Below are 24,723 nucleotides of genomic sequence, written 5' to 3'. Positions count from 1 at the left end.
CAGCATTATCCCAAGGTCATTTTTCTGCTCTCTCTTCCAAGTAACTTTTTTGTCTTTTACAGAAATAAAACAAACTGGGGGTTCCTAGCACTTATGACAGTCAAATTGAAGATTTTTGCTGTGATCTTGGCAGACAGTTTGGTAGGTTGTCTGTGGGTGTCAGACAGGCACCACAAGGGACTTCCATCACGTCTGCCAATTCACAAAATCCCCAGAGGAAGCCGCTAAGATCCGAACGTGACGCTAAAAATACTGATCATGTAAAAAGAAGCAGCGGTAAAGAGCTTATGGATTTTGAATTTATTGACTTTATTGAAGTTTTTCCATATTTCAACTGAAGATTTCTTCCAGGATTCATTTTTCATTCCTCTCAGCCTGTCTTCCATTTATATTATTAAAAAAAAGAGCATGCATGTCACCGTTTCTTTGAGTTATTGTGGCCGTGAACACGCTCACCTTAAATTCAATTCAGGAAATATTATTAGTCTCCGGTGGGTGTTATAAGCGCACCCGTGAGCAGCCGCTCGTAAAAAGCATGCAATAAAATACAACATAGAGTCCTTTATGTAGGTAAATATGCAATACAAATTTTCAATATTAGCAATTTCAGATCCAGGAAGTTGTCAAGACTAGTGCTTCTCAACCTTTTTTCAGGGATGTACCCCCTGTAAAATATGTTTTAGCCTAGTACTCCTTAACCAATGCAAAGCATTTTTGCATTTTTAAAAAAAAAGACTTAAAACATGTCATCAGTGTCTGATTTATTAAACTTTAGAACCTTTCAAATTTCATTTGTATTGGTCCACAAAAAAATAATCAACATCAAGTGTCCTCTTTTGGATTGTAGGAGAGATCTGTTATCAAATAGAAATAATTATTAATAAATTTTTGTCCACAAAAATAATTAACAGTGTCAGACCTACTCTCAAAAAGAAAAAAGAAAAAAAAAAAGAATGAATACTTGTCCACAGAAAACTATTAAGCATAAATCATCCTCTTTTGGGATGACTGTAGAGATCTGTTCACAAAAATAATGAATTAACTTAAATATTAATAAATATTCAACCACAAAAAACACATCAAAATCAGGTGTCAGACCTGTTCTCGAAAAAGAAATAATTATAAATAAATATGTGTCCACAGAAAAATATTCAACTTAAAGTGCCCTCTTTTGGGATCAGATCTGTTCACAAAAATAGATCATCAACTTGACAGGTAACGAGAGGTGGCACATGACAAGTTCGCTCAAACCGGTTTAATATGGGGGAGAATCTGGGTTTTTAAACTAATGAAACTAGATATTAAAATATCTTCCTGCAACATTTAATTCATTCAATAATATTTTCAAAGGATTTTTGCATGATTGTCTGTTTTATTTCAAATCTCGAGTACCCCCTGGAGTTCCTTCAAGTACGCCCAGGGGTACCCCGATTTGAGAACCACTGGCCTAGATAGTGCCTTACTTTTTGAAAACAGATTCACAACGGTTCTAGAAAATTGTTGAAAACGATGAACCCCAGTACAATATCCTTTTTTTTTTGCAAAGATTTACCTGCATTTTTGTTTTTAATGTAAAATATATTCCTTGGCTCAGTCAAGGTTAGGGAACTGTGATCACAATATTATGAAGTGTGAGTGTCAAACTTTTTTTGTCATCTGTGTGAAGGGGATTACCATCTGTTAGTGGAACATATATAAAAAAAAAACTTTTTTTTTGATCAGATTCTTCCCAACTACCTTCCTGTAATGGTGCACTTTGTCCCACCTTCGCCTCGTATTGTGAGGTCACTGATTGCTTTTTTTTTTTGTCTGTGCTGTAAGTTATCACCTAGCAATGCAAGCCCCCTTTTCCTTTGACCCGGGGCTGACACCGATGATTGATCCAGCCGCTCGTGTAAATGCCTGCGCGCCTCCACAGCGCACCGGCGCACTGAAACGCGACCAAGCGGAAAATTAGAAATCTCTTCATCCCAGCTCCATTTGAAATCCGATATCCCCCTCCTCCCCCCTCCGCCCACCTACGCACCTCCTCGCTGCTTGGCGTCTGTAATGAAATGATGCGCTTGTGTGTATGTACATGAAGGTCGGTGGGGGTGCACGCCCACCTGAGCCACTGCGTTTTGGACATCAGCTGGGGGTGCAGCAGAGCGTCAAACGCTACCAAAAAATTAACATCTTAAATCAAGCCAAAATGTTCATGTGCTTTGTCTGCCAATATATTCTTTCTTGTCTGGCAGTTTTTGGACAAGTATATTTCGCTTGCTTCAAGCATTTTTTTTTCTTAAAGGGACAATGTGTAACATTCAGACTGTTTTTCACTACGGACAGCAGGATGTGCTGCATTTACTGTTGTCCGTAGACATGGCAGCCGCCGCAGGAGTGCCACCCCCCATGTGATTCATTTAATGATAACTAGGATTATATTTAAAACAGACTGTTGGTTGTTAAGAACACATTTATTTGCAAGTTTTTGACATTTATGATCATTTAATGTATTCTTTTTTAATGAAAAACGGTCTAAATTTTAGACGTTGTCCCTTTAAAGGAGAAAACACAAAAATATTCACACGATATTATGTGCTTTGCTGCCTCACTGGTCTAAATATGGTATTTTGATTTTGATTATGGAATATTACGTAGGAAGTCAAATCCACCTCTTTATGGGGCGGCCATTTTTCCTCAAGTAACGACTTACATCTCAGCTTACAAATGTCACATGATCAAAATCAGAGGACTGGTGCGCCGTGATTAGTTGTTACTTGATACCTGAGCAACTGTCATGTCATTTTCAGTGGACAGCATTTGACAAAATGGCCGCCCCTTGAGATGGCTATAAACAGGTGTTTTGCTGCTTGTCACTTTTTTACAATCGCAATATTGATCAGAATGTCATGTTGAGGTTAGTAGGGCCGCTTAAAGCATGTTATTGTAAAAAAAAAAAAAAAGACTTGACTGCCCCTTTAATGATCAGTTTTACATTTTACGTGTCCCTAATCCATCTACTGATTGACTTTACTGACGTCTTTTATTTTTACATTTCGTCAGCATCCACTTATGTCTTTATTGTCTTTGTTGTCCAGGTGCGTCAGGACAAGGCGGGCCACTTCTGGCCTCGCTGCCCATTGCGGGACGGCCGCTCCAGCCCCAGCTGGACCTCAAGCACCTGCTGCCGTTCCGACTCAATGGCTCCTCGCCGCTCAGCCTCTTTCCCAACTTCAACACGGTGAGTGAAGTAACGCTATTATTTTTATTGCCATTTTGTTTCCAAGATTAGTCATTTATTTTTTGCTTATGCATGGGAAGAGGAATTTGAGCAAATAATTGTATATTAAATCATGTTTTTAAGGGGAAAAAAGACAATATCTTTTCAACGTTGACCAGCCCCACTATGCGGGTATTTTTGATGATGAGAGGGAGGCTCGTTTGACAAATTTGAAATTGAATGAGGGTGACAAACCACTTTGTTCCAGATTTTGTCCCACAAAATCTTCTAAAAATGTCTCGTTCTGTAGATACATTTGGACTGATGTTTTGACATTGATCGTGGCTTGATTTGCCAGCTCCCATGGTTTTGTTTCTGATAGTGATTGCCTTTAAATTCAGTGAGAGGAGGAAGTATGAAATGAGCACTACTTAACAACCCCATTGACTCATATGTCAAATTAAAGACCCTGCTGAATGCTTTCCAACGCCATAATTTTTTACGTATACCTATATATCATGACACAAGGACACGTTTTTTTTTTTTTTTGCATTTACATTTTTCGGGGGGCTTGACCTTATTTTAGCCAGTAAGCTCTGAGATGCTCCATGCCGACTGAATGATTTCACAGGTGACAACGCCTTGGTGGAGGTCTGCCCTCCCTGAGTGCTCTATCTATGAATAATTCAAGTTTAAAGTCGGCATAGTGTCCAGGTGTGGTCTGCGTATGTTTTGTGAGTGTGCTCTCCATCGCCATCACTCTCTGAGCGTCCATCTGCAGTTAAATGAAACATAAACCACTTTACACCCTCACAGCCATAGAAAGCAAGACAGACTATACAGTGTGTGCGTGTGCGTGTGTGCATGCAGCCGCAAAAATGCGCGAAAAATGTCCAGCTCCATTGTTTTGTTGGCCGCCACCCACGCCTCCCGGCGCTTTGCCTCACTGGCATCGCTCATGTGGCATTTCAGAAAAAATGGAAAACAAGATGGCCTCATGCGTTCGACATCAGAGGCAGAGGTGTTTCAACTCAGAGACACTGAAAAAGACCCCAAATTGTCTCAAACGCAAAGCTAGCAATGTAAAAGTTGAAACGTTGTTATCTGATCTGCACTCTAGGCCAACGACACGATGTTGGTTTTGTATTTGAACGCCATTTCGGTTAGCAGTAGCAGTAGAATTCACTCAGAATTCACAGCCGCTAAATAAAAGTTCAAATGGATTCAATGAATCTGGAAGATCTTGTCTTTGTTTCAGTGATCTAATGTTTGCTACCGAAAGAAGAAACAAAGCTCAAGCTCTTGAAGCTTAGATTAGAGCCCATGGCAAGCAGAACGAGTTTCCTTGTGTCTCACTGTTTATCCTGATCGTGGAACTGAAATTGCGCTCTTTGCTTTCAACGCGCGAATAAAGTGAAGCACTCGTCTGGAAAGAGCTGGCCTGTTGACTAAGCTGAAGGACAGCTCCAACTTTATCAAAACCAAATGGCCCAACTGTGCAAATAGCAGCAAAGAAGGTGTCACCTCGGGCCCTAGAGGAGATGATGAATCTCTGTGGTGCTGGCGCGATGGGCGCACTTGTAGAATCAATCGAATGCTCTGGTTCAGCTGCTTTTCTTTTCTGTGATGAGGAACAAGCTGTCCCGGAGGTTCGCGAAGGGGAGGCAGAGAGATAGATGCACCTGTCTGGATAGCTAAACACCCTTCCTATCATCCTTCCCTGCTGAAACCTCATCACAGAGCAGGCTGGGCAGGATGCGAAGGTTTGTCTGAGGCGGGATGGAGAAGACAAAAGAGGCATTTAGAGCAGAGTGAGCTCCGGATGTCTGCGGACACACAATGGGAACATTCCTAAAACAAATACGGACCCACAAGCTGCTTTTGAATGTCAGACGTGGAGGAAGAAAGTCACTTCTTTCACCATGTGACAGTAATGAAAAAAATGGGTTTGTCTTATTTAAATTCTGTTTTTATTTTATATTCAAAATATCAAATACAGTGCTAATTTTAGTTTTTTTTTGTGGTCTCGCGAAACAGACTGATGACCTCTCAATTGGAAAAATACGTCAGATGCGAGGAGCTCATTTCCATCACTTGATTCAAACAGAACATAATTTCAAATTGTAAGTGTAGAAAACATAAATTTCCTATTATACCAAGTCGATATTGATTTTAATGAAACTTGTTATGGTTGTTTTTAGAGACGTTGCAACACTAAGTCTCAAACTTCAGGTCAGGTTAGGAGCTACGGCCCACCAAAATGTGCCCACTTTGGGTAAAAAGGGGCATAGCTACCAACCCAAAGTATCTTCAGGCGTTCATGACACGTATTATCGTGTAAATGTATTACATACTTGTCCCTTTACGATCATCCGGCCACATAATTCTCTTCCGATGTATGTTTCCTTTGATTACTTGAGAAGAAATGGAATGAAACTTAGAACGTCCAACCAGTCTCAATCATGTTAAAAGACTGTGGGGCTTTTGGCCTCTAATTCATTTCTATTTCGTTTCTTTTTTTGTGAGAGTGGGGTCAAGAGAGAAAAAAGAGACAAAGTGAACCAATATTGCCATTTTTTTGTGAGAGTCAGCCATTGTGATTTGGTGTCATCACTAAATAATTGAAAGAAAACGGCAGTGTTTTAGGTATGACGGACAAGTGGAAAGGCACTGGACCAAATCTGTGCAAACCTCAAATTGTGTATGTTGATAATGTTCCAGCAATATCTAAAATTTCCATCACCCTCAACTCATCGCTCAAGAACCAAAAGAATTGCACGGTGGTCTTTTGAACTCAAGATTATAAGTCTCAAACACATTCTGCCAAAGGCTGTGGGACTTTTCCATCCACGTCACGTTTTACACCAGACCTCAGTAATCGTCTCCTTCCTCAGACAGATGGTAATTTGTTGGTCTTGTTCACCAGCAATCAAGTTTCCGAACCCCGATCATGCCGTTTACGATGTGAATCTGAACACGTGTAATTTGGAATTCAAATTCAAAGTAAAACTTGCTCGTTGCAAGGGCCTCTCGTATACTTACTGAGCGTGGATTTCTCTTTCAGATGGATCCCGTGCAGAAGGCGGTGATCAATCACACCTTCGGCATCCCGCAGCCCCTTAAGAAAAAGCAGATCATCTCCTGCAACATTTGCCACCTGCGCTTCAACTCCACGGTATGGAAACTTTTCATTTCAGTTGCAATTGCGGTGGGACAGCGAGAACAAATCAACATTTAACACGCAAGACCTGAACCTCCTTGCCTGAGGGAAGCACACTTGTTTGTTTTTCTGCCTTCAAGCAGTCCACAACTTGCACTGTGACTTCTTGTAAATATAGAAAGTCTGTGTGTGTGTTTTATCAGACCTTGCCTTTTTTTTTTTTGTGTGTGTGTTGTTTTGGCACAGGGGATTAGACAGCAGGGAGAGTCTCCGTTTATCAGCCACGAGCAGAAACAATCAGCGGGCTCAGCAGGAAGCTTTCACACACACGCAGACACACACACACACACAGAGGAGTGAGTCACATGTCTCAGGTCGTTTCATGCATATGCACGTAAACAAATCGGCAGACATCAGTGATAAAATCTTAAAAGGAGGAAGAAGCTGCTGGTTGTGCTGGTTCAACTCCCTAATTCCCCACAAGCCCTTCAAGAAGATGCTTAGCATTTTGATGCTGTTTGTGTGTACTTTAGGAATGTAAAGTCTGTTGGACCCAAGCTCAAGGCCTAACAGATGTGTACCAAAAAAAATCGGAGGTGTAGGTGTAGGTTTAGTAGTAGGTGTTTGTATAGTGCATAAGTCACCAGCCTTTTTTTAAACTTTGTGCGATATTTTGAATATTTGGGTCATTTTCTTCCACATTGTTCTTGAAGTTTTTTTGTTTTGTTTTTTTTTTGCCAAGGATAGCACAGTCCCGGTAATGGGATAATTACATGGTTGTGCCATGTGGACCTTTGAAATATTGTCACCATTTGGGTGAAATTTCAGCTCCCTGGCGTCTTTTTTTTCTATGCTTTTGTTTTGATGTGAAATGTTTTTGATGGAAAGATAAAAAAGCTCTCATTAATGCAAAGGTGTGATGCACATTTCTGAAATAAATGTGCTGCTAATGCTAACTTCACTGCATTGTAATAATTAACTTTGACTTCCATCTGTGTCTATCAGCATTTAGCATTTATTTACTACACTGTAGCCTACACTATAAAGTAGGGATGGCTGAGTATTGATACTTAGCATCGCTTATGAGATCGATAACTGATCTTATATCAAGGTATTAGAACTACAATCACAAATTACGAATTAGAAGAATAGAAAATTGCCATTAATTACGTGACATTTTAAATTATAATACTGCATTGAAAAAGGTTGGTCTCTCTTTAAAATGATCTTAGACACCTTAAACACACCTTAGGGCCATCCTGAGAATCGTTACAACAAAACTAACCAGATTTAGAGCACTGGCTAAAAAGAGAGACCAACAACATTGTTCTCGCCAACAGTAAAGTTAAAGTTAAAAAAAAGTGATATAGTTTTGTTGAAAGTAAATTGGTCTGTAAGCTTTACATGTTCCATAGAAGGCCTGTTAAGGGGTGCACATAATTTGTGCGCAGGTGCATTTTCATTCTCAAAATAAACAATGCACAATAGGTCAGATCAAATGTGCTCCTCATATTGGTGCCCTCTCGCTGTTCCGAGACTGCGCTGGTCATTGGGTTTTGGCTTCGGGGGACATTTGGCACGAGGAGCAGGACAAGTAGAACTGCAGCTCCTTTTGTTTTTAAAATAAAGAGCCAGGAGGAGAGTGATGATGGTAATACTCTTAAGGACAGTGCTTTAAAATAGTAAGCGTTAGTAATAAACTGAATTTTGTTCATTTAATGTCAGTGTTTCTAGATTCCTTGAAATTCATGGCGAAATACATAAGACTTGAAAGACATTTTGTTGTCATGCTTTTGTTTATATTAATTTGAAATCCAAGCATATGTATTCTGAATATCCCACGTTATTGTTTCAGATTATGAAAACCCTCCAACCATCTTGCCCTTCAGTCAAATTTTAGAACCCTTTGTGGACTCCATTTTAAAAAATTTGCCCACTGTTGTCTTAACCGCTTATCCTCATAAAGTTCAAGGGCACGCGATTATTAGGATGAATTTTACATTCGCACTCACAAAGCGCCAGTCCTCCCTGCCGTTTTAACATACAGTACATCTATTTGCATTCCGTTTGTTTTTGCTTCAGGACATAATCAGGCTGTGGTTATTTATAGCAACAAAGAGTGGCCATCAAATAAAAACGCACGGTGCTTGTGAAATCAAGCCAAGTAGCAATGCTTCGCGTTTTGGCTGGAGACAATCAGTGTCAGCGTTTCGAGGGGAAGTGTCACCGGTTACGTGGAAACTCAGCTGGCGGCAGAATTGCCCGCATCACAGCAATGTTTGAAGCCTTTTCACAGCACATTAGTCACAGCATGCTCGGCCGTGACAGCCACTTTATTTATAGGGCTCTTCATCATGCAAAGCATACGCGTTATTACATCCCACTAGAACTGCTGCTGCTGATGTTGCCGTCGAGTTACAAATTTTTTAATGTTTGATCCATGATCTTTTACTTGAGTATTTGGTCAGTGCATTTCTAACCACAATTTTCGGTCTGGAAGACCAACACCACAGTACATGGCCAGTGAACCTATTGGCAAGATAGGTTTACAAAAGATCTTGCATGATATGCTGACCAATTTAATAGTGACATGGAAGAACAATCTTGTTTTTGCAAGACCAACAGTACAATATTTGGCAGTAAAGCTTTTCCCTCGATCTCATTAACAGGCTACGATTCAAAAATGCATCAAAGGTACAGATGGGAGTTGAACCCACGATCTCCGGTTTACGAGACCGACGCCTTACGACTTGGCCACTGTACCTATGTGCAAGCTGGGTTTTTCACAGATCTTGCTGTTAATGGCCAGTAACCTCCATGTTTTCCAGGCTTCACTCCTTCAAAATATTGTATTTTCCTTCAAAGGTGTTTTGTGCGAAAGGTACAGACGGGAGTTGAACCCATGATCTTCGGTTTACTAGTCCGACGCCTTACCACTGGGCCACTGCACCTAGTACCCATGTTTCTTGTTTTCTGATGTCTTGCCTAAGCGCCTGACCAGGTTCTAGAAATTACAGACGTGGCTCTAACACATGTACAGAAGGTACAGATGTCGCTTGAAACAATGACCAGTTTAATAGTAACATGGAAGAACAATCTTGTTTTTGCAAGACCAACAGTACAATATTTGGCAGTAAAGCTTTTCCCTCGATCTCATTAACAGGCTACGATTCAAAAATGCATCAAAGGTACAGATGGGAGTTGAACCCACGATCTCCGGTTTACGAGAGCGACGCCTTACAACTTGGCCACTGTACCTACGTGCAAGATGGGTTTTTCACAGATCTTGCTGTTCATGGCCAGTAACCTCCATGTTTTCCAGGCTTCTTTCCTTCAAAATATTGTATTTTCCTTTAAAGATGTTTTGTGCGAAAGGTACAGACGGGAGTTGAACCCATGATCTTCGGTTTACTAGACCGACGCCTTACCACTGGGCCACTGCACCTAGTACCTATGTTTCCTGTTTTCTGATGTCTTGCCTAAGCGCGTGACCAGGTTCTAGAAATTACAGACGTGGCTCTAACACGTGTACAGAAGGTACAAATGTCGCTTGAAACAATGACCAGTTTAATAGTAACATGGAAGACCAACAGTACAATATTTGGCAGTAAAGCTTTTCCCTCGATCTCATTAACAGGCTACGATTCTAAAATGCATCAAAGGTACAGATGGGAATTGAACCCACGATCTACGGTTTACGAGACCGACGCCTTACGACTTGGCCACTGTACCTATGTGCGACATGGGTTTTTCACAGATCTTGCTGTTCATGGCCAGTAACCTCCATGTTTTCCAGGCTTCTCTCCTTCAAAATATTGTATTTTCCTTTAAAGATGTTTTGCGCGAAAGGTACAGATGGGAGTTGAACCCATGATCTTCGGTTTACTAGACCGACGCCTTACCACTGGGCCACTGCACCTAGTACCCATGTTTCTTGTTTTCTGATGTCTTGCCTAAGCGCGTGACCAGGTTCTAGAAATTACAGACGTGGCTCTAACACATGTACAGAAGGTACAGATGTCGCTTGAAACAATGACCTTCAGTTTATGAGCCAATGCATCATCATTTGGCCAAAAGAACTGCATACAAGAATGAAGACTTCCAAAGACTGTGGCTGATGTTAGATAGATTTTATTCTCAGATAAACAAATGTAGTTTCATATGAGTGAAAGATACAGACCAGAACTGAATCTATGATCTTGAGTTTATGAGACTGACCACAATCTTCAGTGACAATTAGAGATGGATTATGACTTGGTCACTGTACCTACAATAGGTAAAAGACGGGTTTTCAAGAGATCATGTAGATGACGAGGTACAGATGGGAGTTGAACCCATGATCTTCGGTTTACTAGACCGACGCCTTACCGCTGGGCCACTGCACCCACTGCACAGGGTATTTATCATGACCAGGCTATTAAATTACAGACATAGCTCTTACTCATGTATGGAAGGTAGAGATTTGTGTTGAAAACTCACACATTCACCTATTTTTATTGCCGCTTATCCTCCCGAGGGTCGATGGCTAGTTGATGTCTATCCTAGGGTTGAAACCATGATCTTCAATTTATGAGACAACACCGTAACACTTGAACAATGCACCAAAGTACAAGACAGGATTTCCAGAGGTCTTGCCTGATATTATGTTGTAGGGTAGTAAAAACAAATATAGTTTGAACTTGTATGCATGAAAAGTACAGATGAGCGCTGAATCCTCAATCTTGGATTTAAAAGACGGACACATTAGTCCACTACGCCTTCCATCAGATGTTTTGTTTTTCGCATGGCTCACCTGATATCATGACCAGGCTAAAAAGGAAAGAGTGTTCTTTTCATGTATTGTGGCTACAGATGGGGGTTGAACTCATGATGTTGGGTTTACAGGACTGCACCTGTTAAAAGAACTCCCAGTCTCTGAGGTCTCATTTGATCTCACGATGAAGCTGTGAACCAAAAAGATGTGGGCTGAACCTATGCATGAAGGTTGAACCAAATTTGCCTTACCATTTGGCCAGTAGCTTGGAGCGCTTCAGTTTCGTAGATCAAATGAAGATATTCATTACCTTAAATTTAAGATTTTAATACAAATCATAGATTCAAATAATGACACATGACAAGTTACTCTAATTTTATAAAATCAAATTAAAAAAAATATATAAGTTAAAATACATTTTTTTTTTCAATTCAAAAGATCCCATATAACACATTTAAACTATCTTTAGTGTTCCCACAAAGGACCTTTCGTCTGTGTATTCATTTTTTTTCCCAGATCCCACACAGTAATCTCTTATCGATTTCTACTGATTGGACTACAGTGTGCTTTGCTCCGCGCTTAAGCGGTGAGCAGTCACAGTGTACTTCAGAGTGTGTGTGTGTGTGTGAGGGGGGGGGGCATGAGCATGTGCAGCGCGCGTGAGTCTGGCATTGAGTTGGCCCTCTCACTGTGCACATTGATGGGCTATAGTTATGCGCTCTTGTTGCGTATTTCACATGCAATTATACCTCTGGCCTCCCGGCATGGCGCCGCCGTTATCAGGCGGGAACAGACCGCTGCTCACAATGCACACTTTTTACATGGCCTGCACGTCCAGGCTTCTTGTTGTTTTTTTTTTTTCCCCGCAAAGATATTACATTGATTAAAATTCTCCCGCCTGAATAACCTGTTTTCTTTCTTTGTCATTCTTGCTGTAGAACCAGGCGGAGGCTCACTACAAGGGCCACAAGCACACACGCAAGCTTAAAGCCATCGAGGCACAGAAGAACAAACAGCGGCGGGCCGGCGAGGCTTCGTTCGGCGGGAGGGAGCGGGACAGAGAACGGGATAGGAACAAGATGTCGGAAGTTGCGGCGCCGCCTCCTGTCATGGAACCCAGCTCAGAGGAGGGAACAAGTATGTAATATATACATATATATTTACATACACACATAATATTATGTTTGTCTGAGAAATGCCTATTTGTCTGTCAATATCCAATATGTTGGCATTTCTCTTCACCAAAATTCACTGTCTAATCTTTATAGTCTACTCAAAAGATGTGCTGATCACAAATCCAAAACCAGCAATGCCACCATCTGCATCTCTCGGTTAGTCCTCAGAGTGGATGCCAAAATGATATTTCACGATAAGGAAGGCTTAAAGTCGAATGTCGTGTAGATTATTTGGTTTAGAAAAGAAAATCAGAATGTAACAAAAAGGTGTTGTCTCAACATCACATTTATTTCCTTCTGTCGCGTTCTTTTTTTGTGTTAGCTGAAAGCAATGCAAGTCATTGGACTAGTCAGGCTTGAGCCAATTGGACCTTCTGCTGCTCGGTTCCAGATACTATAACTGAGCCTCTGATCAAGTGGGAACATCTGACAGAAAATTCATGTGAAGGTAAAAGAGCAGGCAGAAGTCTCCTTGAAGAAAGACAAGTTGGCTAACTCGGAACTTAATATTTGGGGGACACTGGGAAAAAAAAGATGAAGGCAGAGAGGAAGTGGATAAAATGGTTGTTATGCGTTTATGACGACGATAATTGCGTGATTGGCCCAACGTGAAATTGATTCGCGGCTGCCAGCCAGCCTGCGCCATTTTGCCAGCCTGTAATTAACACCAGGAGCCAATGCCACACCTGCTCCTCTAAACAACTCCAATTCATGGACGTCATCATCTATCCCATCATCTGAATGACGTTACCTGCTAATTGCTCACAGGCGGAGCTTTTTTTGCTTTTGGAAGCCATCATCATAAATCACTTAATTTCTCTTGGTCGATAAATCCCTAACGGTGGCAGGCGCAAACGTTCGCCGGTGCTGCTGCTTCTCAGATTGTCTGTCAGAGTTACTTTCATGGAAATTAGCTGCTGATTTCCTAGAAATCCCAAAAAATCAGGTATTGTCATAATTCCACATCTGGCCGAAATTGTTTTGATGAAATTCATTGTTTAAAATGTTTTTACATGTATATTTTACTATTAAAATGTAATTGGAAATTGACTCTATGAGTAAGCAGGTGCTGCAACACTGACCAATAGAAAGGCTCAGATGTTTCTTTATCGTTTTTTTTTTTTTTACACCGAATCACACCAGTGAGCACAACAGAAAAGATCATTTAACAGTCAAGTTTTTTGTTGCTTTCATTTGAAAGGTGGGGAATTAATAATAAACTGCAAAAAAAAATTCATGTTAGTCTCAGTCTTGACCAGCATTATAATAGATGGGGCTTTTTATTCATAGTTATTTGGAATTTTGTTTTGACTTTTTTTTTTTTTTTTTTTTAGCTTTTAGAGCAGGTTTGTTAGTTTTAATTGTTTTCTTTAATTTTCCAATTTTTTATTAGTTGTAATATTAGTTTTATTTTTTATTCAGCATGTTTATTGTTTATAAGAATACTGAATTTAATTCATTCTAAATGAACATCTGGAATGTCATATATTACTTGACCATGAAAACCAAGGACAATTTCATTTAGTTTAAAATACGAAGCCATAGTTTAAGTTAGCCTTTTGTTTTTTGTTTTGTTTCACTGTTTTTAACAAAAATGTTATATCCTTGGTTTTCGTAAACTCTAATAACCTCTCAACGGACTTAATTTTGCTCGTCACGGTTCGAATGAAGCGGCCATCCAAGTCTAAAATCTATTGATGGAGACTGATGTGCTTTTGCGATTCAAGTCTTCATGTCACCATTTAAGAGGAGACATCAAAAACGACAACGTGTTGGCAGGCGAGTGAGCGGCGACGGGGGAAGGCGGGACGCAGGCGTTCCCCCCGGAGACGGGGAACCCGCATTGATGGTGACAAGCATCAATCACAGTCATCTTTGATTGACTCACAGTGGGAAGTCTACGCTAATGATGATTTCATCGTACTTTTTTTTCCTCACCTCCTTGGACCGCTTACTCTAGTGGACATAATCATGCCCAACAACAACCGGATCGATCCACCATGTTTGCACAATAGAAAAAAAAGTGTGCTATTTAATTGAACTGTTCAAGCGTGGAATCATTTTTGTGTTGCTTTAGCGAAAAAAAGGAAAGATCGTCTCCGCGACATTGATCCGAAGATCCATAAACGAGCGGTGAGTGGTCACACTCCTCCGAGGCCCCGCCGGCGCTTGCCAATCGTCTGCTCTTGGCGCTGACAGCTTGCCAATCTGGCCCGAGTGTCTGCGACCCATCGCCAAGCCCTGGGACTCACTGGCACTCATAAAAGATTCTGTTTATATCACAGCTCTAACGCTTCTCACGGATTTTTCGTCTGTCGGCTTCGATTCTTATGAAGCTTCATCAGCCAGTCAAGAGACTCGCTGTCAGTCAAGTAACTTCCACAATTGGGAATCCGTTTTTTTGTATCCGTAATGATATGTAAGACTAGAGTTGAATGGATATCTGGCAAACCACTGAGGTGGTTTTAAATCACCTTGTCATCTGTGTACAGTACATTATGCTGGTAATACCAACCAGCAAGGGTCCTTACATCACAATATTATCATACAAAGATAAAGTCCATTTTTTGGTGACAAAGATTCACAATCACAGTGCAGGTGTTGCTTGAAAGTATCCCATTTCATGTAAATTATTTACAAATTAATTTACTTAGGATACATTTGTTCATCTATAAATACCAGCAACATGTAGTTACAGACAGAAAGGCATTGAAGTCTTGGTTTTGACAAAGTCCAAAACCATCCAATCAAGTCTGTGGTTGATCTTGATTCATCCAGTTTTAACCTGTTGAGGACTTGGTGTTGTCTCTGTTTCAACCATACTAAGTCTTGGTCAGTAATCTGGCCCAACCTGGCAAGCTACATGGCTTGGCATTGGTCTCAACCCATCAAGTTCTTGGAGATGATGCTCTCTCGCATAGACATTGATCTTGGATGAACTCACTGAAGTCTCGTTATTGACTTTGTTTCAGATGAGTAGCAATCGCTACAGTTCGATTCTCAAATTATTTGAGGTGACTTAGTGAAAAAATTGAGAGTAGGTTATCCAAAAATGTACTGGTCTATGTTATTTTTAATGCAGGGTATCTCAGATTTATTTCAAACTTTCTCATGAGCTTTTCTCCGGGTCTTGGCGGTTGGCAGCCTGGTTTCATTATGATTGTCGAGGGATTTGTCCAAATTAAAAATGCTGTTCCTTTTTTACCCAATACCTGAAACTTAGCGAGTTTCCCTGTGAAATGAAGTTCCTTAATGCATTTAAGAGTACCGCTTGCTTAATCCATGGATCGCTATCAGTAGCGGTCAGGAGGCTTCTCCAGTTGCCTTCCCACAGAGAAGTTTCAATCCTCCCGGGAGGGCCGCTCTCATTACGCTGTAATCTCGCTTCTCTATAGGTTCATTTTCTGTGGCAGTTACACTCCTTATCTCCAATGATGAATTTACTCAGGGTAAGAGAAAGAAAAATCAATGGTGAGGAAGGAGGAAGGGCGACAAATGAAATGGAGGTATTCAGCAGAAATCGGACTCAGTCGTCCTGGACAAAGAATGCAAGTCCCCCCGGTGAGATAATGGAGGGATGTGTAATGGAACTCCAGTGACATATCAGCCGGGGTTGCAGTTGATAAGTTTGCTTATATCGACACTCATTGTGCGCAACAACTATATAGACATGAGGACCCTGGAATATTTGGCACCTGGAGCCAGTTTTGCTCAGGCACTTGAACTTGGGTAGGCATAGCAATCATGAGAAGAGTTACTAAAAAGTCTCAAGAAACCTTGTCCAAAAAGATACAGGAAGTCTTCAATTTTTGTCTAGGGATAGAGTTAGGGATAGACTGTCGTAATCCATTCAAATCTTGGTCTTGACTTGGTTTCAACCCAGCCAAGTCTTGATCTTGACTCGGTCTATGCTCTTCAATCTTGGTTTGACTCAATCTAAATGCATTCAAATCTTTGTCTTCTCAACGTCTTGTATGTAGTAACGGACCTAACGATTAATGTTCCTCTTCGTTGTATGTTCCTCCAGGTTTTCAGTCGGAACTGGAAGCACCCTCTCTGGATATCAAAATGGAGGGAAGTCCTAGGAGCTCGGCTATGCTGACACCGGTGTCGGATGCCGGTGAGCTTGCGGCGCTCTCCCCGCTGCAGATCTCGCCCTCCTCGCGGCTCTCCGAGACTGCCTCTGACTTCGGTGGCCCAGAGGCACTGGATGCCACCGAAGCGGTGGAAGCGGGGGGTTTAAGCGACCAGGCGGACACATCCGGGACAGACGGAGCGGCGCAGGTGGATGAAGACGGAAAGAAGAGTAAAGCGCACCTCCACTGTCCCGTCTGTAAAGTGACGATGAACTCCACCTCCCAGCTGGAAGCCCATAACAGCGGTACGGAATCGAAGTCGTGATTTTCTTCCCCATTAATGCGTTTTTGTGAGATTACAGTATGTCTATCTAGTTGCGTTCATCTCCTTTTGTTCATTTGCTTCCATCTTGCAAAATGGATCCATCTGATTGTGTTCACCATGCTGTGTTCCTCAGGTACAAAACATAAGCTGATGCTAGAAGGTCAGACTGTCCTGCCCCGACGCCGCGGAAAGATGGCGGCGGCTCGCGCCAGCTATAAAAGCAAGAGGCTGGCAAGCAAAGGCAGCCTGGGCGTGCCCAGCAAGACCTTCCAATGCGAAGTGTGCGAGATCTCTGTCAACTCAGAGACACAACTCAACCAGGTGAGATACAAATGTACTAGTGCAGCCTACAGTAATATAGTGATGTGAGAGTGAGAATGTTGGGTGTTTTGGGTGTGTGTTGTGTGTGTGTGTGTGTGTGTGTGTGGGGGGGGGGGGGGGGGGGGGGGGGCTCAGGGCTCAGGTAACAACCAACCAACTATTTTCTGAGTTTGGTTGCTACCTAAACCCACGGGAATTATGGCATCATTTGCAGTCACTAGCAATTAGCAAAACGGTTGGATTCAAATTGGTAATTAAACATGTTACCGTAAATAACATTTTTTACTTAATTTCCCCTTAAATCTGACTAAAATATCTCATTCGAACCAATAAGCATGACTTGAAGCCCTTGTTTCAAACAAGTCCTTCATTCAAACCCCCACCCAGACTCAGAATCCTCCTTTGATCCAGTTTTGAAACCCTAATCCAAGTTTGAACCCTAATCTGAACCCCTAACTCTGTTTTGAACCCGATTTTAACATGCTGAATCTTGTTCGAAAGCCTCATTTGATACCCTAACCGATTAAAAAAAAGGACTCTAGCAGCCTCTGTACAAGCAGTGGCCTATAATTAGCTCACCTCTGCATTTCTCATCATGATGATGATGATGATGCCTCGGGCCAAATCACAAGAACACAAACGTGTGCGCGCTTATAGTTTATGAAGCTATTTGTAGCAATTGATAGCCCAACTGACGACTTGGGACGCACATTTTGCAGAAGGCAGCACATGCATGGCGTAATGCACGTCTAAAGTACCAGTACATTTTGACTAAATGAGACCAACCGGCACCTTCATTTAGGCGACAGCGCTGCCATTTTGTTCACAAATGATGCAAGCATAGAGCGCGTGAGCATCTTTGCATCACATTTGCGCCTTTCCATTTCACGCAAGCATGCTGGAAATCTTGTTTCTTCATTTCATGTCAAGTCATTGAGTTGTGCTGGTAATTTAGGATGTATACAAAACAGAATAGTTTATTGAAAACACTAAAAAGTCCTAAAACTATCCAAATATAAATTACAGTAAATGCTGTCATACAATAATCTGTTTCGTCCTACAGCTCCACAAATATGATGATGTATTGGTGATGTTTTCTTACAATAGAGCATTGCTGAGTCGCAATTCAGTTTTTGTGATCATATTCTCCCGTTTCCAACGTGATTACACACAAGCATTCCTCCTTGGAAAGAAGCGAAAGTTAGTCAGGTAGAAAGCCATGTGATTTGTATCCGCTTCAGTCGATGCTCTGTATTGTTTGTACACAAGATGATGCTGAAGATGATGATGTTAGGGGTGCAGATGCTGATGATGTGTATCTTTTTTTTAAGCACATGAACAGCAGACGGCACAAGGATCGAATGGCTGGAAAACCTCCCAAGCCCAAATTTACTCCACACAGCAAGAGCCAGCAGACCAGCTTAGTGGTGAGCACCACAGACTCTGTGTGTGTGTGTGTGTGTGTGTGTGTGTGTGTGTGTGTGTGTGTGTGTGTGTGTGTGTGTGTGTGAGTGAGTGCATGTGTGTGCTTGTGCATGCGTGTGTGTGGTCTCAAAAGTGGGTGTGCACTTTTTAAATTTAACTTATTTATGAAACAGGATGGGCAGGTGTAAAGATGAAATTAAGGAAGGAAAGAAGAGTAGGCAAGGAAATTTAGTATAATAGAAAATAGGATAGACGGAAAAATGATATATAAAATTAAGGGTGATGAAAGGGAACAAGGGCAGTTTGAAAGAAAGTAAGGAGGCAAGGAAAAGAATATTTGTTGATAGAAGGAAGAAAGGAAGGAAACAAGGATGTATAAAGGGAAAACAAGTTGGGGTAGGAAAAGAAAGATTGTGTAAATAGAAACAAGGATGAAACTTTTATTGAAAAAAGAAAAGAAGGATTCAGAAAAGAAAAAAGGAAAAAAGGGCAAATGAATGGTATAATGAAGGGATTTAAGGAGGGGGATTTAGGAAAGGAATGAGGGCTATGATTATGTATTTACAGAAGGAACGAAGGAAGGAAATAAGGAAGTTATGGTAGAAGGAAGTGAGGAGATGGAAGGAAGAAAAGAAAGAAAGTGAGGTTGGGAAGAAGAAAGGAAGGAAGGAGATGAAACTGAAGGAAGGAGAGGAAGAAGACAGGAAGGAAATAGGAAGATGAAAAGACAGAAAAGAAGGGAAGGAAGAATGGTTTGATGGTTTGAACCAGTGCATTTCAATAATTAGGGAAAGAGTATCTGCTGCGGTTGCGGAGCGAGTACTGACGCGACTTGTCTCCTACAGAGCATGCGATGGAGCGGCTGCACAGGTGCGGCGGTGTCCGTCATGAAAAAAGCTTTGGGCCAGTACAACCTCAGCTCGTTCTCCTCGCAGGTCAGTGGACGGGGGGGGGCCGAAAAGCTCACTTCACTTTTTGATGCGTGGATCCAGAAAATCATCTCCCGTGAAACATTTATTAACTGCATTGGCCACAAGAACATTTTTTTCTTAAAATAAAGTTTTTTGCTTTAAAAAAAAAAAAGAGCGTGTTTATCAGATAGCAATCTTCCAAAAAAAAATGTGCTCACGTCAAGCTGTGCATTGCCACTCTCAGGGGAAGTTATCTGTAAAAGTGAACATAAAATAAAGACAATGATGCATATTTAGCTAAACCACAAAAACCCGCTAATTTCATGCTAACGCAGCGTGCAAAACCCCAAAGACGGGCCAACAATGCTACTGCTGCTATTAAGGTAGTTGTAAACTTTTAAACCACTGATATTTGAACAGTTCCATATGCATGAAGACCATATAATTGTTTATGCTCTGCATAAAACGTTAAAATTAGTGCAGTTTTAATGTGCCTCTTCTTTTGTGTTTTATGATCAAATTTACATGTATTGTATATATGGGAAGACTATACTGCCTCCTGGTGGTCAAGGAGCAGCAGCACTTTGTTATTGTTGGATGTTTTTTACACGGCACAATACTTTGAGTGTCTTTTTTTTTAATTAATGAAATATGTTGACGTTTGTCTAAAGCAAGAGACCATGGTTGTATACTCAACATGTCTTTGTTAAAGTATACAAAATGAATACATGTTTTCTTGAACTTTTAGAAAAAAGAAGTGAATTTTGTTTTTGATTTGAAAAACCTGTTTCCATGGAAAAAATACCCTCCTACACATTGATTTAGCATGCCATTAGCCAGATTTGGAACATTTCTTCTTCAATGTTCAATTGACTGACTTTCCACGACACTCTAAAATTTCACGTGACTTTGTATATTTTGTTTTAAATAATCTTCAAAACAAACAACGAAACACTTTAATTTGGACGTTTAACCCATTTCACCTTCAAAGGTGACCAGTGTTGTTTGTTTGCAATGAGCTGGCAGGCTTAAAAAATGTAGTCGTCATAGAAACAACCAACTAAATATCCATTTATACATTGGCTGATAAAAATTAAGTCGTTTGTGATTAAGTCATGTGATCCATTTATATATATATATATATATATATATATATATATATATATATATATATATATATATATATATATATATATATATATATATATATATATATATATATACTGTATACACTGTATATACACACACACACTGGTTGGTAGGAGAGTAGGCGCGGCGTGTTTACCGCATCTCCTGTGTCTTCTCCAGACCAAGCTGGCCTTGCAGAAGCAGCTGAGCAAGAGCTTGGCCACGGGCTTCCTGCCCGGCCCCCTCACGTCGCCCACCTTGTGCACGGTTGCCGCCAACCCGCTGGCGCTGCGTCACCCCATGGGCGCCGCCTCGGCCTTCATACAGACGCCCTTCCTGGGACCCCCGCTTTTTCGACCCGCTCCGGGGCCTCTGCGACCCGCGCATGCCCCCATCATCTTCTCTCCCTACTAATGCCCCATTAGCGTCCCCCTCGGTGTCCCCCTCGCCATACTTGTGTGACCAAACTATGCAGTCAGCCTGTCTTAAGGAAAGAGTGGCAAGCCCCTCCCCCCATCGCGCCTTCTTCCTGTTCCGGCGGTCACCAATGCGGAAACGGGGGCCACATTGATAGCCATTTAAATAGGGTGGGGGTGGGGGGGCTTTACGGCTGTTACCGTGTCGTTTCGTAGACGAGTCTAGCTGTACGTTTAAGGTGAGCTCCCTTTACTTGAGCGCTTTTCAAAGTGTGAGATGAAATGTGCTAAGCTGACATTAGCAATATAAATTGTTTAGGAAGAGGACCTTTAGGCTAAAGGGGCAGTTTGAGAAGAACAAAAACATGGAAACTATAACATTTTTTTCTCAAATTCAATGACTTCAGCTTGAAAATGACAAGAAATTATTTGTGGGACAGAGGACTTCAGCAGTTGGAAGAAAGTAAAGAAATATATAGAGAGCTACGAGAGCTAACTTCAGCTACATCAGCAGGCAGAGGCCTTCAAAAACAAGAAAAATACTTCTGTCAAAATGCGCTAAGCTAACTTTAGCCACAACTACTTAGAAAAAACAACATCTGTGAAGGAGGCTTGGAAGCTTGAAAATATATAAGAAAATAGATTATAATATGCTATGTTCACTTCATCTACAGCTACCAAAGGTTTTCACGAAACAGCGGATGACAACATCTTGAGGAAAAAAAGTGTTTTTCCAAATTTGTTGTTCCAAATGTGCTGAAATAATTACAACAGTGGTTCTCAACATTTTTTCAGTGACGAAACCCCTGTGAAATGTTTTCAGCCAAAAGTATTTGTGTGGCAAAGGATTTCAGCAGCTTGAGTAAAAAAGAACCTACTTTTCTTTTAAGATAACTTTAAGTTCACTTGAGCTAAGTTAATTTGAACTCTCAACTATGGCCTGCGAGTAACTGACACCCAACCAAAAATAAATAATTTCTTATTAATGCCATAAAATGGCAGAAATGCTCGACTTTTGAATTAGTCAGAGTAATAATCTGTCTAACAAGAAATTTCCCTTCATCTCCATATGGTATGGCACAAAGATTCTACTGAAGATGCCAAAGTTCTACTTTTATACGAGAGAGTAAGCAAACTAGTGTTTAAAAAAAGAAAAAAAAGTTTATTCTTAGATGTGCTAAGCTAAATTCAGCTACAGTGGAAAAAAACGGCTTGATTTTTACCACTGATGTCGGTGTTTTGTTTGGTTATTTTTCCTTGGGGGAGGCTCACTGTCCCACACTTTGAAAAGCCCCACTTCACCTGATGCCCTTTTTTTTTTTTTGTAAAATGTTTTAACAAGACATTCATGGGTCCACACGGTGATCCCCCTCGTGTCCATTCGGTACCACCCGAACCACGGAACACTTTACGCATGGACAAACGGATCACCCACGAAGAGGAGGAGGAGGAGGAGGGTTCGATTGACAGCCACTGCATGGCGTGTGGGAAGGAACAAAAAAAAAAAGCACAGTGTAACCATGGCAACCACAAAAAAAGCACCTTAGAACTGCTTCGTACAAAAAAAAAAAATCAGGTGATCATAATGTTGACATTTCAAAGCAATAGCGGCCAGTTTCCTCACGCCTGTCCATCAATCACGAGTCGGCGACTCCTCCTCTCGGTGACGTACTGGAGCACATCCTATGCATTTATATGTCATTGTGCAATATGTATAGTTGAGTGTGTGTAGGTGTGTGTGAGCGTGTGTGTGCGTGTCATCTGTTGTGACAAAGTCAGTCTCCGCCATCTCTCCCGCCTCTCTGTAACAAAAGCAGCCGGCCTCACTGTCATGTGGAGGTCTAGTGTAGAAACAAACCCCATAGAGGACATATAAAGCTTTTATCAGAGTTAATATTGTTATGTGTACCATAGATGAAGACTAGGTCATGTTAATGTTTATTATTTTCTTTTTTTAAAGTACATGTCCTTTTTTAAAGGAGGAAATAGGAAAAGACAAAAAGGATCCAAAAGTGTCCCAGGCCTTCTCAGGGGTGACCGGGTTGCGACCAATCCATCCACGTTCAGGGTATCGCTCGGCCCATCGTCACGGCGACGACAAGCAGGACACGATGAAGAGAGCTTGTACCCGATGGATTTTTGGAAAATTAAAAATTAAAAAAAAAAAAAAAAAGCTTTTAGAACTTCTGAAATGCTTCACATGGATTTTGTGTACGTGTGTTTAGTTTAAGTGTCTTTTTAAGGATTGTGTTGCCTTTGGGGACAATCACAAATCAAAGCTCTGAACTCCAGTTACCTCAAAAAGCAACAGAACGATTTTATTTCCAGTCTTTTTTTGTTTATCTCAGTTTTAAATATTTAATGTAGCTATTCTTTTGTTGAGTTTCAGAAGCCAAACTGAAATCGCAGCGTTCATTACAAAACAACACGGATTCTTTTTTTAGTGTCCTTAAATATTTCCTTTGTCTTTCCATCGAGCTACCTTAGTTGCCTTAGGGACAATAAAAAGAAAAATCATAACAGTCCTTTACGAAACAGTAATAAATATAATAAAGTTAGATGCTACCAGTACTGACAAAAACAATTTCACCAAATGTCATTCAATACTTATAACTATACGCATTGCTTGCCTTCGGGGCTCGGGGGGGGGGGGGGGGGGGGGGGGGGGGGGGGCTGAAATTTAGATTTCAGATTTTACTGTGCCGATGGCAATAAATTCGGACTGCCCATGAAGGCAACACATACGCTGACTAAACATTTCAGGGAATAACCAATCGATCAGGTGTTATGTGATTATATTTACAGATATCTCATTTTTTACACGATCCCTGAAGACAGCTGAAATCAATTGAACTTACAATCATTTAGCAAGTGTTTGATTGTTATATGATTGCTGTAATTCCAGATTGTCCCTGAAGGCAACAACCAAGCTAATCAAATTACTGTAGTTTCAAGTGTTGATTTTTGTGTTTGCGTGTGCGGTACCGTGCAGCCCTCCAGCCAGCAAGGACCGACACTGCACTGAGGACATCTTGATGCCCTTACCAGGCTGTACGGATCAATCATGGTATCTTCTTCCTTATCTTCACCGCTTCTAATCATCAGGCACACATAGAACACAGCAATGGGAGGACATTAGCGCGCACACGCATTCTCAATTTGTTACTGCTCTAAAAGAAATCCTTTTGTTTCACGATTGTGGCTTTCACACAAAACACAGTGAAATTATCAGATAGTTCGATGACGTCGGCGACAAGTGTGACGTAAATAAACTACTGATAAGAGTTGCCTCGGGTAAAAAAAAAAAAAGTGTCAAAACGTGTCAAAGGCAAGCAATGATTTGCGAAAGGTGTCCGATTTTAGCGTGTTCTTTTTTAAATATAGACTTATTTGATGCTTCTCTTATACACATGTTTACAAACACGCATTAAGACAGACAGCAAAATTGAAAGTTGGAAAATAAACGCGATTTCATTTCGAATTCACTATATAGCCTACTAAGTAAAACACAAAATCTGAAACGACTTCCATGAAAAATAACATGACAGAAATGGGACATATGAGACGAAATCGCCCTCTTGGGGGCGATCCTCTGGGGGGCGGGGGAGCTACGGCGCGTGTAATAATAAAACGCTTCATAAATGTTCCACTTGAGGGGTTCTCCTCATCTGGCATTATTAACCTTTGCAGGCATCGAACGCGACTGTGGAACGAGAGCGTCATTTTTCACTACGTTAACATCTGTGACCTTGCGTAATGCTCCCCATTGTACCCGAGGGCCATAAACTGGATTCTTGCATGCCATCAATTATATTTCGCTTTGGACAGGTT

The 24,723-nt window shown here is 41.1% G+C and overlaps 1 protein-coding gene and 6 non-coding genes across 8 annotated transcripts in view; 1 reads left to right on the top strand and 6 right to left on the bottom strand.

Annotated features, from left to right (window-relative positions):
* Positions 1-23,079, top strand: part of znf385c (zinc finger protein 385C) — a 105,968-nt gene extending 82,889 nt beyond the window's left edge. Inside the window, exons 4-11 of one of the 2 annotated variants that reach the window (XM_088437311.1) lie at positions 3,081-3,223; positions 6,267-6,377; positions 12,054-12,252; positions 16,318-16,671; positions 16,825-17,012; positions 18,344-18,439; positions 19,283-19,372; positions 20,657-23,079. In XM_088437311.1, the coding sequence (XP_088293437.1) occupies positions 3,081-3,223; positions 6,267-6,377; positions 12,054-12,252; positions 16,318-16,671; positions 16,825-17,012; positions 18,344-18,439; positions 19,283-19,372; positions 20,657-20,890 (1,415 nt within the window). In that variant the 3' untranslated portion in view covers positions 20,891-23,079. The remainder of the gene's footprint in view (positions 1-3,080; positions 3,224-6,266; positions 6,378-12,053; positions 12,253-16,317; positions 16,672-16,824; positions 17,013-18,343; positions 18,440-19,282; positions 19,373-20,656) is intronic. The other variant, XM_088437312.1, reaches the window with a different exon arrangement.
* Positions 9,055-9,126, bottom strand: trnat-cgu (transfer RNA threonine (anticodon CGU)). Its single transcript has one exon. It is a non-coding gene; the product is annotated as a tRNA-Thr (tRNA).
* Positions 9,242-9,313, bottom strand: trnat-agu (transfer RNA threonine (anticodon AGU)). The gene has a single exon. It is a non-coding gene; the product is annotated as a tRNA-Thr (tRNA).
* Positions 9,736-9,807, bottom strand: trnat-agu (transfer RNA threonine (anticodon AGU)). The gene has a single exon. It is a non-coding gene; the product is annotated as a tRNA-Thr (tRNA).
* Positions 10,023-10,094, bottom strand: trnat-cgu (transfer RNA threonine (anticodon CGU)). The gene has a single exon. It is a non-coding gene; the product is annotated as a tRNA-Thr (tRNA).
* Positions 10,210-10,281, bottom strand: trnat-agu (transfer RNA threonine (anticodon AGU)). Its single transcript has one exon. It is a non-coding gene; the product is annotated as a tRNA-Thr (tRNA).
* On the bottom strand, positions 10,676-10,747 carry trnat-agu (transfer RNA threonine (anticodon AGU)). Its single transcript has one exon. It is a non-coding gene; the product is annotated as a tRNA-Thr (tRNA).
* Positions 23,080-24,723: the final 1,644 nt, after the last annotated feature.

The sequence above is a fragment of the Hippichthys cyanospilos genome, chromosome 16 (assembly GCF_059441005.1).
Source record: "Hippichthys cyanospilos isolate Australia breed blue-spotted pipefish chromosome 16, RoL_Hcya_1.0, whole genome shotgun sequence".
In the NCBI taxonomy this organism is placed as follows: Eukaryota; Metazoa; Chordata; class Actinopteri; order Syngnathiformes; family Syngnathidae; genus Hippichthys; species Hippichthys cyanospilos.
Note: the sequence above shows the minus strand (reverse complement) of the source record. Positions and strands in the feature narration are given on the sequence as shown.